Source organism: Alligator mississippiensis, chromosome 4, assembly GCF_030867095.1.
Source record: "Alligator mississippiensis isolate rAllMis1 chromosome 4, rAllMis1, whole genome shotgun sequence".
In the NCBI taxonomy this organism is placed as follows: Eukaryota; Metazoa; Chordata; order Crocodylia; family Alligatoridae; genus Alligator; species Alligator mississippiensis.
This window is the reverse complement of record NC_081827.1, coordinates 99,490,134-99,505,651: the sequence shown is the minus strand read 5'-3', so window position 1 is coordinate 99,505,651 and position 15,518 is coordinate 99,490,134. Positions and strand designations below refer to the sequence as shown.

At 45.1% G+C, this 15,518-nt stretch overlaps 1 protein-coding gene across 1 annotated transcript in view; it reads right to left on the bottom strand.

Moving 5' to 3' along the window:
* Positions 1-3,721, bottom strand: part of DMC1 (DNA meiotic recombinase 1) — a 32,027-nt gene extending 28,306 nt beyond the window's left edge. The window contains exons 1-2 of the mRNA XM_019489289.2: positions 3,292-3,721; positions 993-1,082 (exon numbers count right to left, since the gene is read on the bottom strand). Of these exons, the coding sequence (XP_019344834.1) occupies positions 993-1,049 (57 nt within the window). The 5' untranslated portion in view covers positions 1,050-1,082; positions 3,292-3,721. The remainder of the gene's footprint in view (positions 1-992; positions 1,083-3,291) is intronic.
* Positions 3,722-15,518: the final 11,797 nt, after the last annotated feature.

Here is a 15,518-nt window from a genome sequence, read left to right as displayed (position 1 = left end):
GGTTATGGTGTTTTGCTACAGATCCGGAGGCATGGAATTTAAACCTTGCTTCAGATTTACGCTGAAGTTTACCTCCAGCTGTACATGACTAGTATACATGGTTCTTTGGGACAGAGTTAAAGGCAGACACATGTGATTTTAGCTAAATCACTTCTTCCTTGTGTGCCTTAACCTCACAGGCTTGATGGGGTGCAAGGTTCAGGTTTGACTTTTGCTTCATACTGTGTAACCAGCTAGATCAGAAATTCTCAATCAGGGTTTTATAAAATCTTTTCAAGTGTGCCATGGAATGCTGCTTAATTATTAGCACTATTAGGTATGGAAACACCAACATATGATCCACAAGATAAGCCCAGAGATTTCAAATAAGAATCCATAGTTTCAAAAACATACTGAAACATTCATAATGTTTGAGTTCTTTGCAACAAAAGAATTGCTCTCTTATTTTTCTGTAATCAAGAAATGAGTGAAAGCCAGGAGCTTGCATTTTCTGAGGAGTGCCTTGAGTCTTAACAGGTGGGCCCTTAAATCTAAAATAGGGTGAGAACCACTGATCTAGATAAAAAAAACCCTGAATCATGCTCAGGAACCCTACTAAGAAAACCTGTATTGTGTTTCTCTTCTTCTCTACTATGTTTCAGGTTGATGACTTCTTAATGTAAGATAAAAGGTTTCGTAATCCTCTTACATTTGCTATAAAATAGTAAACAGTGTATCAATTATAATAATGACCAGCCTATATAATTAATCTCTGTATGTGCTTCAAGAGGTTAATAGAAAATAAGGACCAAGATAGGGATAAGATTGATAAGAAAGTAAGGAAATGAGGTTTCCTTTGCTTTCAATTGTAATAACATTTTCAATACCAATTACATGTCTTTGGTGATTGCTCCCCTGCACCAAGGATATTCTGCTGAACTACATACCATTCTGTGTGATGCCCTTTGCCAGCATTTGTTATGTTATACATATTTTATGCTATTTATAAATACCTCATCATCCTGGTATCCTGGTTCTTCCTGTACCACCTGATCTTCCATGGCTTTCATAGCGAAAAAGCAATCAGTAAGGCTTAGTCAGTACTGAAAAAAGCAAACAAATACAGTATTATGGTGGAAACAGGTAAAGCGATTATTTATTTATTTATTAATATATTTTATTGATAAGCTGTCCTCCCCAAAAAGGCTGAGTGGCTTACAATAAAAACAAGGTAAATTATAAAAGCAAATAATATTAAGATAAACTAGTAAGTAATAAAACAACTCTCTAAACAAAACCCAGAACTGTACCCCAAAATTTAACCTGCTAAGAGTCTGCCAAAAGAAGGTTTTATGGATTATATGGTTATACTTTTAAAACATATCCTCTCCTAGCAATGCAGCTTCTCAAATCTAAATTCAGATTCTAAGATTGGTCCTTCATTGCCTGAGTTAATAGGGGCTGGATGTGTTGCAGTAGTACTTGGCACCCAAATAAATGATAGTACCTGTTGTGTTATTTTGAGATCACCCACTCTTGCCAGAATGATTTTTAGCAGGTTCCAAATAGACCTCATCCCTTGCAAGGGACATGGATCCAGATTTGAGTTTGGCCTGGGAAAAACTTAAATTATAAATTGAATTTGTTCTGATAGAAATGTAAAAATGAATCATTAGAGTAAGGTGTTATCTTCTATTAGCAATCCAATTCTCTGTCAGTAAAAAGTATGAATATTTTAAGAAAAGCTGATAACAATGAAATAATGACAAGAAAAAGAATGTATGCTTGGAAAAAATATCCTAATTAGGCTATTTGAATTTTTACATAAAAGACTATTTCTACTGTGTGTGGATCTAATGACTTCAGCCATAAGATTGATATTCACTTATAGCCTATTCTTCATATTTCTGGAAGAAGTTCTCCTTGCTACCAACCTAGCAGATCTGGAAAAAGTAAAGTCAGTGACAGGACTTTCCAGATCAACCTAAAGAGACTTTAACAATCTTGTCATGCCAAATATTGGAAGAAGACAAAAACAAAGGTACGAAATATTAGGGATGTTACAACCTCCTTCCCCACTTTTTTTTTTTAAGAATTAATTTCTTCTCTGTCCTGAAATGCATGATTCTGCATTTGTTGCATAACCAAAAAGTCCAAAGACTCCCTTTTGGCCACATGTTATTCTATAGGGAAGAAAAAGCAGGGAGAGCCAGGGCAATGTTTTTGCTCCAGTGGGAGATGTGGAACTATTCTGCACCCTTCAAAATCATATAGCAACGTTCATATTCCCCCTTTTCACTAAGGAGCCTTTCACTGCTCCTAATGAGGCAACATAAAGCTTCACCACACCATACTAGTTATCCCTAAAATTTTAAACAGAGCAACTCCACACATTAGACACAAAATGCATCCTGCTAGCTAATTTATTTTAAGGTGTATCTTTTCTTAAACGTGCATGATATGGGTTGTTTGCTTGGTAAACTGAGATCAGGAGAGTTCCAGGATTAGGGAGCAAAACAGAAATAAATAGAGAGGAAGGTGGGAGCAGACAAAAGCCTGAGACAGCACGTAGGTAAGTGCACAGGTGGGTAGTTTTGAGAAGAAACATGAATGCATGGGTATTACCACTGCTGATTGCCCCACACTTCACAGGATGTCTTCAGTGTATTTATTTATGTCTATATTTGATTTATATGCCACCCTTCCCAACAAAGGCTCACAGTGACTCATAACAAGAGATCAGAATAACTTAAAAACAGGAGAACAAGAGGGCAAAACCAATTTAAAAGGGAATTAAAACAACAGAACTCCTCCCCGCCCCCAACCTCTTGTCCTAGTGTTGTTTGGTGAATGCATGCCCAAACAGAAATGAAGGGGCACATCCCATATTTCCCACTTAGATGCAGGAAAGTATGGCATTATTTACTTATCGGTGTGAGAAAGACTGGCTTAAATACATAAATTGTGCTTGATGCCACAACTGCGATTAAAGCAGATAGAAATGTTGCCTCTCTTTTTTTTTGACAGCAGGGTCAGGCCCCTGGGGACCTTCCTCCTCTGGGTTGCCTTGAGATTTATGGTGATTGATTCACAGGGGAATGGAGGATGATGAATCTTTCCTTGGGCAGGGCAGCTTGCTTGGCTCTTATTTTCCGGAAGAGAGGGTAGATATGCACCACTGTAGACATCCTTAAATAAGATACATAGAGCACATACTTTGGTGAACCCACATTACCCTTCATTGGGAGCTATGAACATCTCATAAGGGAACATTTGGTTCACCAAAGCTTGTGCTCTGGAGATGCCTCTTACTGAGTTAGTCTGTAGGTAGGTGTGCACACCTACACTGCCCGCTGACTGACTGCAACCTAACACGCTGAACTACCTCCCTCTTGTTTTCCAGTCACGCCGCCACGGGCTGCCATTGACTTCCGTGTCTAACTGTCCACAAGCCCCAATTCCCGTTTAAAACAAGGGGCATCAGTGACCGACGCCTGCTCTACAACCCCGAGGTGGCACGTGCCTCTTGCTTCCCTCAGTCAGGGACGCCACCCCGCAAAGCCCAGAGCCTGGTCACGTGACTCGGAGCCGAGCCCAGCCCCCTCCCTGACCGTTGATTCGTTTTATTTCAACTGCGAAGACAAACTGAGAACCCTTTTCCCGCCAAGAAAAAAAACCCACGAAAAATCGCCTAGTCGGCGATTTACGGCCACTGCCTCCCGCCCTCGAGCCAAGGGGCGGAGCCACAATGCCGCGCGGGCTCTGCCCCGCCCCACCCCCTGCGCGCGCAGCCCACCCCTGCCTCCGCCCCCCACTTGTGTCAGTGAGCGGGCGTTGGTTTTTCCCCGTGTGGCGCATTCCCTGCTGGAGCCTCTCCTGCATCTCATTAAGGCGCGTGGCTGGCTCCTGTTGAGGGAGGAGGGTTGTCGTCCCTTCCACGTTATGCACGTGTAGAAGAGCCCTGTCAGACCTTGCTTCAGAGAGTGAAACAGACAGCCGGTAGTCAAAACTGCAGGGACCTCACCATTGAAAGACCCCATCTGATCTTTGCATTTCCAAGAAAGGCCAAGGCATGGCAGGAGGGTACCTCAGGGGCTAACAGAGACCTGGTGGGATTCATCCCACGACTGGGCGGTACATATTGAGGGCTATAGATTGTACAGAAAGGACAGGTCGGGGAAGAAAGGGGGGGGGGTTGCACTTTATGTCAGTGAGCAATATACATCAGCCCTCATCAAGACAGAATCCAAGGTTGAGGAAGTAGAAGGATTGTGGGTTAGGCTACATGGGGGGCAAGGAGAAAGGGATTTGGTGGTAGGGGTCTGCTACAGACCCCCACACCAAGGGGAAGAAATAGATGCGGGGCTCCTGAGGCAACTCTCGGAGACCATAAAAGCTAAAGAGGCGGTAGTCATGGGGGACCTAAACTACCCCGACATCTGCTGGGAGACACAGACAGCAAAGTCCCACCGCTCACGCAGGTTTCTAACCTGTATACAGGACCTCCACCTGACACAGGAGGTGCATGGTCCCACTAGGGGGAATGCCATACTGGATCTGGTATTGGCAACGGGATGACATGATAGGGGACCTCCAGATCGGTAGCCATTTGGGAGACAGTGATCACCTAATAATAGAATTCAACATAAGACGTCGAGTGGGTAAGGTAACTAGTAGGGTGAAAGTGCTAGACTTTAGGAAAGCTGATCTCAATGCACTCAGGCGATTAGTCAAGGACGCACTGCAGAGTAGGAGCTTTGAAGGGATGGGAGCCCAAGAAGGGTGGCTGTGCCTTAAGGAAACGATCCTTTGGGCACAAAGCAAGACGATCCCCGAGTGAGGCAAAAAAGGGAAAGGGGCCAGGAGGCTTCCATGGCTGACCAGAGAAATCCAGGGCAGCCTAAGGGCCAAAAGGGGAGCACATAAAAAGTGGAAACAGGGTGAGATCACTAAAGATGAATATACCTCCTCTGCTCGTGCTTGTAGGGAGGCAGTTAGGCGGGCCAAAGCTACCATGGAGCTGAGGATGGCAACCCAAGTAAAAGACAACAAGAAATTGTTTTTTAGATATATTGGGAGTAAAAGGAAGGCCCAGGGAGGAATAGGACCACTGCTAAATGGGCAGAAACAATTGGTGACAGACAGGGGGGACAAGGCTGAACTCCTCAACGAGTTCTTTGCCTCAGTGTTCCTAAGTGAGGGGCACGACAAGTGTCTCACTGGGGTTGTAGAGAGGCAGCAGCAAGGCGCCAGACTTCCATACGTAGACCCTGAGATGGTGCAGAGTCACTTGGAAGAACTGGATGCCTTTAAGTCGGCAGGCCCGGGTGAGCTCCATCCGAGGGTGCTGAAGGCACTGGCCGACATCATTGCAGAGCCACTGGCGGGAATATTCGAACGCTCGTGGCGCACGGGCCAAGTCCCAGAGGACTGGAAAAGGGCTAACGTGGTCACCATTTTCAAAAAGGGGAGGAAGGAGGACCCGGGCAACTATAGGCCAGTCAGTCTCACCTCCATCCTTGGTAAAGTCTTTGAAAAAATTATCAAGGCTCACATTTGTGAGAGCCTGGCAGGGCAAATTATGCTGAGGGGAAACCAGCACGGGTTTGTGGTGGGCAGATCGTGCCTGACTAATCTAGTCTCTTTCTATGACCAGGTTACGAAACGCCTGGACACAGGAGGAGGGGTGGATGTCGTATACTTAGACTTCAGGAAGGCCTTCGATACGGTATCCCACCCCATACTGGTGAACAAGTTAAGAGGCTGTGATGTGGATGACTACACAGTCCGGTGGGTGGCGAATTGGCTAGAGGGTCGCACCCAAAGAGTCGTGGTGGATGGGTCGGTCTCGACCTGGAAGGGTGTGGGCAGTGGGGTCCTGCAGGGCTCAGTCCTTGGACCGATACTCTTTAATGTCTTCATCAGTGACTTGGACGAGGGAGTCAAATGTACTCTGTCCAAGTTTGCAGATGACACAAAGCTATGGGGAGAAGTGGACACGCCGGAGGGCAGGGAACAGCTGCAGGCAGACCTGGATAGGTTGGACAAGTGGGCAGAAAACAACAGGATGCAGTTCAACAAGGAGAAATGCAAAGTGCTGCACCTAGGGAGGAAAAATGTCCAGCACACCTACAGCCTAGGGAATGACCTGCTGGGTGGCACAGGGGTGGAAAGGGATCTTGGAGTCCTAGTGGACTCCAAGATGAACATGAGCCGGCAGTGTGACGAAGCCATCAGAAAAGCCAATGGCGCTTTATCGTGCATCAGCAGATGCATGACGAATAGGTCCAGGGAGGTGATACTTCCCCTCTATAGGGCGCTGGTCAGACCACAGTTGGAGTACTGCGTGCAATTCTGGGCACCGCACTTCAAGAAGGATGCAGATAACCTGGAGAGGGTCCAGAGAAGGGCCACTCGTATGGTTAAGGGCCTGCAGACCAAGCCCTACGAGGAGAGACTAGAGAAACTGGACCTTTTCAGCCTCCGCAAGAGAAGGTTGAGAGGCGACCTGGTGGCTGCCTTTAAGTTCATCACGGGGGCACAGAAGGGAATTGGTGAGTATTTATTCACCAAGGCGCCCCCGGGGGTTTCAAGAAACAATGGCCACAAGCTAGCAGAGAGCAGATTTAGATTGGACATTAGGAAGAACTTCTTCACAGTTCGAGTGGCCAAGGTCTGGAACGGGCTCCCAAGGGAGGTGGTGCTCTCCCCTACCCTGGGGGTCTTCAAGAGGAGGTTAGATAAGTATCTAGCTGGGGTCATCTAGACCCAGCACTCTTTCCTGCTTATGCAGGGGGTCGGTCTCGATGATCTATTGAGGTCCCTTCCGACCCTAACATCTATGAATCTATGAATCTTAGAGCAGTGATTCTCAGCTCCAGGGCACCCCGGGGTGCCTCGAAGTCCTTGTAAGGGTGCTGCAAGAGTGTTGCACTGTGGTAGCACTGTTGGGTGTGCACACACACCTGATTCACAAAATAAGCCCAGAGATTTCAAAAAGGAATCCATAATCTTAAAAGCAGCCTGACCCCTTATGATCTTCATGAGGTCTTTGCAGCAGTAGATTTGCTCTTTTTTTCTGTCATCAAAAAATGAGCAAAAACGAAGAGCTGGAGGAATGCCTTGAGTATAACAAGGGGTGACCGCCTTGAGCCTGTAAAGGTTGAAAACTACTGTCTTAAGGGCGTGTGTAGACGAAACGGCGGCCCTAAACTGAAGCGGTGGGTTTTTTCAAACAGTGCCCTTAATTTAGTGCCCTTTAAACACTTGTGTTGCGCACACACTGATTTAGCTGCTTCTTTGGTAGCGGGGAGGGGAGGGTGAGCTGCCGGCAGGCAGAGCAGTCCCTGGGCTGCAGGAGGGGGCTGACGTTGCCCTTTATAGTAGCAGCGCCCTCCCCACCATGGCCCCTGCCTGCAGGCACTCAGCTAGGGCAGCTCAGGCAAGCAAGCAGGCTCCAGGAGGGGGGGAAAAAAAGATCAGGCTCGCCACTTTCCTTGGGCGGAACCTGTCTTCCCAAGCTGCTGCCGGGCTGCCTGCAGGACATCCTGCAGAGCTGCACGGAGCCCAGTGCTTCGCTCCTTTGCTGTAGGGGCAGCCGACTAAAACTCAGGCCTCAAGTCATTTAAGGCACGTTACATGGCCGAATTTCCTACAGTGGCTGGAATTAATGCACAATATGCCGCCAATGCATACAAATACCGATACAAAGCAGTGCGAAAGCATTTAGCCGGCTTTAAAGTGTCATGTACACGTGCCCGTCGTTTCATCTACACACAGCCTAAGTGCGTCTACATGTTGCCTTATGTCGCTGTAGCAACGCGTTATGGCGATGTTGCGATCATGCGAGTCTCCACATGATCAGCAGCTACTCTGCTATAGCAGCGCACTCCCCCATTTTAGCCCGCTTTTGCAGTGCTGTAGTGGTGAAAAATAACCGCACAGTGTACAGCACAGTACAAGTAGTTACTGCATTATTCTTTAGTACTTCCAAGAGCAAGCACTAAAGCATGGCACAGTAACAACAACAAAGGTGACATGTAGACACCCCCCCCGGAACTAACTGGTTCAGAGACATGAGCTTTTATAGATAGCAACCTGTTTCTCTGACAAAGCAGGTTGTTGCCTAGCAAACCTCATACCTTACCTCTCTGTTAGTCTTGAAGGTAGATAGATCCTGCCCTGCCTTTTGCCCAACTTCAGATTAACACAGCTAACTGCCTTCCCATTTACAGGAAAGAAATGGATTAGTCCCATTTCATCCTATATGAAGAAGTAAGTGTTATAAAAAAAAGCCAAGGGAGGATCTGACATCAGGCCAATTATATAGGAAAGTCAAGAGAAGTGAAAGACAAACAAGAAAGAAAGGAAATACCCCTGAAACAAGAAGAGGGATTAATATAGCCAAGCCTGGATATACCTAGATGTTAAAAGTACGAACACTATTCCGATCAGAAGTAATTTGTTCAATAACATGAAAGGGCTCATTTGGAACCAGATGAGACAACCATTCAGATTAAGCTAATTGGGAAATGGCCACATTTAAAGAAAGTCATGGAAATGCTAGTGCAGAATTGTATGCCTTGCACTAGTTAGCGCAGATTCAACTCCTTGGGCAAATCTCATGAAAACATGCTCCTATATATGGTCTATGGACAAGGCTGCAAATAGATTTTATAAGACCACTGCCAGAAACAGTGCTGTTTAATACATTCTGTTTAGTTATTATAGATTGTTTACCAGGCAGCTAGAAGTGCTGCCCTGAAGGGAAAACACAGCTAGGAACTTGCTAAGGCACTGGTCGACAAGATTTTTCAAGATAGTGGAGTTCTTGAAGAAAAAGAGTCAGACTACTAAATCCCACATTTGATTAATGAAGCATTAAAAATAAATTTAAAGGAAACTCGATTTCAGTAGAAACTCCATATAGACCAGAGTTCAGCAATGTTTTTGAACAGAGTGCCAAAAACACCCGCAACCTCGACTTGTAAGATGTTGGCATGCCTGGGGCGGATGGGGGGGAGCCATGAGGTGCCCAATCCTTGTTGAGGCAGTGCAGCCCTTCCCCCTTCCCTGCCATCTGCCCTGAGACACATGTGGCAAGCACAATGCCCTTGAATGCCACACTCTGGCACCCATGCCGGGGGTTGCCTACCCCTGATATAGACCTTAGTCTCTTGAGATAAAAAGAGCCTGATACCTTTTACATAAGCCTGCCAGGATTCAGGTGATTTAGAGGGGTATATATGTAATTTAGAAATAAATGTAATATTTACCCCAATAATCAAAAGGGAATGAAATAGTATGTATTTAATGAAAACTGTGAGTATTTTTTTGGTTATAGAAACAAAACAGTGGGTTACCAAAAATTATAAACAATAGTATCAAATATTGCTGCTAGATTATGGCCAAGCTAAAAGGTGTATACCTGTGACTCGCCTTTACTGTTGATATTGTGGATGTTATTAAAAATTTACTTATTAGGGTAAAATACAAACTTGAAATGCTAACTATATAGTCTATGCTGGAATCAATATATAATGCTTTGATGTAATGAATGACAAATGACATTAACTGAAATAATGACGTATAAAAATAATATCAAATTGCAGTGGACAGTGTGATTGTGATTAAATCTTTAATTTATAATGTGTCCTTTGATACAGATATAAATATAAGATTTAGTGATAAAGATGTAGATTTACACAAAATGATTAAAATTAGTATTCAATAACGGTTTTTCTTCTTGTGTCCTTCTCTTAAACTAGACGTTTTTCCAGAATCATGTAAAAGTGATAGCTGTTTCCGTTGCTGCAGCAATGTCCTGCTTTGTGCAGGTCTCACCAAGGAGTTGGCAAATGATCATGTGCTCCATAGTCTGCACTTCACCACAATCATATATATTCATGTCATTAGAGTAGTCCCATTTGGTCATGTTTGCTTTTGATCTTCCAGTTTGCACGCACAGGAGATTCAGGCATCGCCATGTTGGCTAGTCTAGATCCACCCCTCTTGGGAAGGTCCTCCTCGAGTTCCAGGTCCATTTCAGAGCACCTGCTTGCACATAATTTTTCCTAAGTTCAGTCGCGTCTTGTCAGCCATCATATCCAACAATGCAACACTGGTCACAAAACTCTTTCATGTTTTAAGCCATTTAGTTATTTCTGTGTGACCATACAGTGGATGCGTGAGGTCTTCTATCTGCTGTAATCTTTCTTTTTGGCTCGCTACTTTTCTTCTGATATCAGATGGTGCAATGCCAGCCAGTAAGTACAGACTATCCTTTGGTGTTGGCTTTAGACATCCTGTTATTTCACAACAGCTGTTGTTTAGAACTGGGTCTATTTTCTTGGCATGAACTGATTATTTCTATACTGGACATGTGTACTCTGTAGGGGAGTAACACAAGGCAATAGCAGTGCTTCATAATGTAGCTGGTGACAAACTTTAAAAGTATGATGTTGCAGGCACTGATTTTTCCTTTCGTCTTCTCTACATGTGTTTTGAAGGTAAGTGTTCAGTCCAATGTAATCCATGAGCACACAAGGTTCAAGTGATTAGTCAGTGGGATTTAATTCCAGATGACGTTTAATTTCTGCTTGGTGTCTCAATGGTGTAGGTGACAAGCTGTGACCTGCATCTTGATTGGGTTGGCATGACTGGTTCTTACTGTGATCTGGGAGGTTGCTCAGTGTGCATGTCAGTCTGTTCTCAACAGTGGCAAAGTCCTTCTCTTGCGATGTGATATATAGATCTGCAGCATATATGAAGCTTCTCATATTACTTTGTATGGGTTGGTGTGACAGGGGGCCTTCCCAGGGCCGGTTAGATGTTGGCCTACCCACCTGTTTCTGGGCTAACCGCCTGCCTCTCTCGCCTGCCACACCTTTATGGTAAATGATTATGATGTTACTCAGGCAGGAGACTGCCCATTTAAGACCCCGATGACTAGGGGTGATGTCCCCAGCTCCAAATCTTCCCCTACACTGGGGTCCATGGTTCGCAGATGGCATCCCAGGCAGCTAAGCTCACCTATACCCTTCTCCCTCTCTGGCTGTGGTCCCCTCTCTGGGACCTTTGGCTCCCACTTAGGCCCTGGTCCTACCTTCAGGCCAGTCAGAATCCCGAGCCTCTTGCTCTGAATATCCCTCACAGTGGGCCCCTGGCTCTTTGACCCCACTTGGGTCCTGGCCCCAGCATTAGCCAGTCGAGGGTCCATTCAGTCAGGTCTGCGCCACTTGCCTTCTCTCTCTTACAACTCCACTGGATCACAAGAACCTCAGGCCTCTCAAAAATCTCACAAGCCTCGGCTTTCCCTAGCCAGGACTGTGCAGGGGCTGGAGGTTATCAGGCACCCCCTACCCGCCTTTCACCAGGGAGGTTCACAGTGCTGGCATTTCCTGGGGCTGATGCACCACCAGCAGTCCCACCAGGCCTCCTTACCTTGGGAGGGTGCAGTTTTAGGTCATGCCCAAGACCTGGGGCCTCCTCCATCCCCATAGCCCCAGCCCATATATCTCCAAGCTGTTCCTGACACAAGGAGGGAGATGTTCTTCCCCTGCTGGTTGGTTTCAAACAGCTCTCTCCGCACAGAGAGCTGGGCATTAAGTGGCCACCCCCATAAGACACCTGCCATCTCCCTGTCCTAGCCCTTAAAGTGGCAGATACCCACAGTGCCGTGCCACAGTTGGTTGTTATATATGTTAAAAAGGATCAGTGCTAGCACGCTATCCTGGGAGGCCATTTTGTTGTTGTTTCCAGCACAGTTCTACCTAAAAATGTTTATTCTCTAAGTGTTGTTTGGAGACTCCAAGAGCCAATTAGAGCTGCACTCAATTAGCCTAATTAGCCTCAAACCTCTGAATTAGGAGGTGGGCACGATCATCGCACTCAGAGTATTCACAGATCTATCACTGCACTGCTCTGAGCTAACTGGCAAACTTACATAGATTAACTATTGAGACTCTGATATTAACTGAAACAAATGCATGGTTTATTAACTAACTGAACAAAACTAACAGACAACATCACACTGGAATTACCATATACAAATATTTACTTACAAATTTTTAAGATTTTGTTGTCACTTACAATCCCAAACCCAGGAATTGGGTAGTACTTACAATAGAGGGTGGCAGCCGCTCAAACCGAGGGAGAAAGATTCTCAGGAGCCAACTGACTTCAGCTCTCTTTATGCAGTGATGGAGACTTGAAGGTCACACAGCTCAGCTGGTTGCAACGGAACTCAGGCACTCAGCTCAAAGCACGACCACACTGCAAAGGACTGCAGGCTCAACTGGCCAGGTCGGACTTAGGTCCCTCAAGCAGCTCCTCAATTTCTACATATTAGGCTCATGCTCTCCATACCCTTCATGCTCTCTTCATTTATACCTCACTCAGGTTCCTGAACACTCAGGTAAGTGACACCTCACTCGTATGTGCTAATGGACACATCCTTGCACCTTCTTCTCAGTTACACATGCATTCACACCATAGGTCAGGAGTTCAGAGTTTCCAGAACTTGCTAGGTTCACTGAGCCTGTGCCAGTGACCTACTTACAGCAGAGGGGATCACACAGAGGGCAGCATACGCACAACTTATATCACACTCATTCGTGGTCACATGAGGTCAACTTAAATTATGCAACTGGCATAATTTAACATAATTGTTACAGTCTACTCTGAGGCAAGGCAGGAGATATCAAATCTCAATTTACCAAAGAGATCAGATGAGCGGCACTAGGCAGTAGTCATGTGTGATATTGTAGACTTTGGCAGGCAGGTTTTGGTGGTTGACTGTTATATGCTGCTAACAGGTCTACAAACATAGCACCTGTTATCACCCCTTTCTCAAATCCATCTTCTATATGTTGCATGATTAGTATTTGGCTAGTGCAGGACTTGCCTACTCTAAATCCAGCAAATATAGTAATATAACCAAGATGTTTGCTAAAGTAACATCTAATGAGAAATTAAGAACTAAATGGACCTCATGCTAAAGGTCCACCTAGCCTAGCATCCCAGGTTGCCTTCAGATCTGTTCAAGGGTGCCACAGAGTGCCACGTAATGTTAGCACTGTTGGGTATGCAAACATAATTCACAATATAAGCCCAGAGATTTCACATAGGAATCCATAGTGTCAAGAACATTCTAATCAACCTGATTGCCTTCTACAATGAGATGACTGGCTCTGTGGATGTGGGGAGACCAGTGGATGTGGTGTACCTTGATTTTTAGCAAGGCTTTTGATACGGTCTTCCACAGCATTCTTGCAAGCAAGCTAAGGAAGTATGGATTGGATGAATGGTCTGTAAGGTGAATAGAAAGCTGGCTGGATAGTCAGGCTCAACAGGAAGTGATCAATGGTTTGTTGTCTAGTTGGCAGCCGGTATCAAGTGGAATGCCTTGGGTTGGTCCTGAGGCCAATTTTGTTCAATACTTTCATCAATAACCTGGATGATCGGATGGAATACACCCTCAGCAAGTCTGCAGATGACACCAAGCTGGAGGAGTAGTAGACACACAGGAGGTTAGGGTTAGGGTTAGGATTCGGAGAGACCTCAACAAATTGGAGGACTGGACCAAAAGAAGTCTCATGAGGTTCAATAAGGACAAGTGCAAAGTTGCAGGACCTTATCCTGAAGCATTTAGAATGGAACAATCCCATGCACCAGTACAGGCTGAAAACCAGCTGGCTAAGTAGCAGCTCTGCAGAAAGGAACCTGAGGGTTACAGTGGACAATAAGCTGAATATGATCCAACAGTGTGTCCTTGTTGCCAAAAAGGCTAACAGCATATTGAGATACATTATTAGGAGCATTGCCAGCAGATAGAAGGAAGTGATTATTCCCCCTCTGTTTAGCACTGCTGAGACCACATCTGGAGTACCGTGTTCAGTTTTGAGCTCCCCATTACAGAAAGAATATAGACAAATTGAAGAGTCCAATGGAGGGCAATGCAAATGGTTAGGTGGCTGGGAGAAATGACTTCTGAGGAGAGGCTGGGGAAACTGGGCTTACTGGCTACTTGTACGTTAAAAAAAAACAAACAGCACTTTGCTTTAACTCTGTATGTTCCCATGCCAAGCCCAGCACATGCCCAGAAGAGGCAGTGCCTTAGCTGGACCCAGCTCACCTGATATCTGCATAGATTGGGCTTTTTAGTGGAGCTTTTTTGGCACTTCTTTCTAATAGCTGATTGAATCGGCTTTAGCTGAAAATGTCAAAAAGCCCTGATGAAGCGCCTGATCTATACAGATGCTGCAGAGCCAGGTTGAAGTAATGTGCTGCTGCTTGTAGTGAAGTGTGGTTTTTTGGCTTTTTTTGTTTTTCTAATGTCTGCAAGCAGCCATTTAGTCTGGAGAAGAGAAGACCAAGCGGGGATTTAATAGAAGCCTTTTTCTACCTGAAGGGGGGTTCCAAATAGGATGGAGCTAGACCAGGGGTGGGCAAAATGCGACCCGTAGGCTGGATGTGGCCAACCAGACCATTCCATCTGGCCCGTGGGGCCCCTAAAAATTTTAGAAAATTAATATTTGTCTGCCCCTGGGCTGCCTGTCATACGGCCTTCAATGGCTTGCCAAAACTCAGTAAGTGGCCCACCACCTGCAATAATTGCCCGCCCCTGAGCCACACTGTTCTCAGTGTGGCAGATAATAGAATAAGAAACAATGCTCTCAAGTTGCAGCAAGGGAAGTTTAGGTTAGATATTAGGACAAACTTTCTCACTATGAGAGTAGTAAAGCACTGGAACAGGTTACCCAGAGAGCTTGAAGAATCTCCACCCTTGGAGATTTTTAAGACCCAGCTAGACAAAGCCTTGGCTGCAATGATCTAGTCAGGGGATGGTCCTGCTTTGAGCAGGGGGTTGGACTAGATGACCTCTGAGGTCCCTTCTAACCTTAATTTTCTATGATTAATTCCAGGCCATAAAGGAAACCAGTATCTAAACCAGTCACATGGTCAATCTATCAGCTCACCTTGCCTCTTCACGTCCCATAAGTCTCTACAAAGCTTGGAATCTTCTATTTCTAATACAATATATAAATAAAATTGACTTAAGTTCAGCATCAATAATACAATAAATATAGCCTTTCTCTAATGACATGCTATTTCCCCCCTATGATTAAAGAGAAGGTATAGCCATGTATCAGGGATTCCTGCTTTATTTATAGTGAGATTTTCAAATCCACTTAAATGACTATGGCTCACATCTTAATGAGTTTTCCCAGGTACTTCTGAAAATCCTATCCTCAGTTCTTGGAATGCATTTAGGCTCATTTTATACTGACCAGCTCAGAAAATAAAACACAGAACGATATATCCTTCCACCTCAGTGGAAAAGTTGGAGTGCTCACAGCAGGTTTGAAATTGAGCCAGATATTTAGATACTTACATACTGGCTTGATATCCTAAGGCCTTGTCTCCACAGGGAAACTGTCTAACATTACTGCAGAACAACCTGTCCCACAACAGTGAGTACAGAATAGCTCCCACATAGACAGTCTGTTCCAAAATAAAAATGACTTCATTCTCGAATG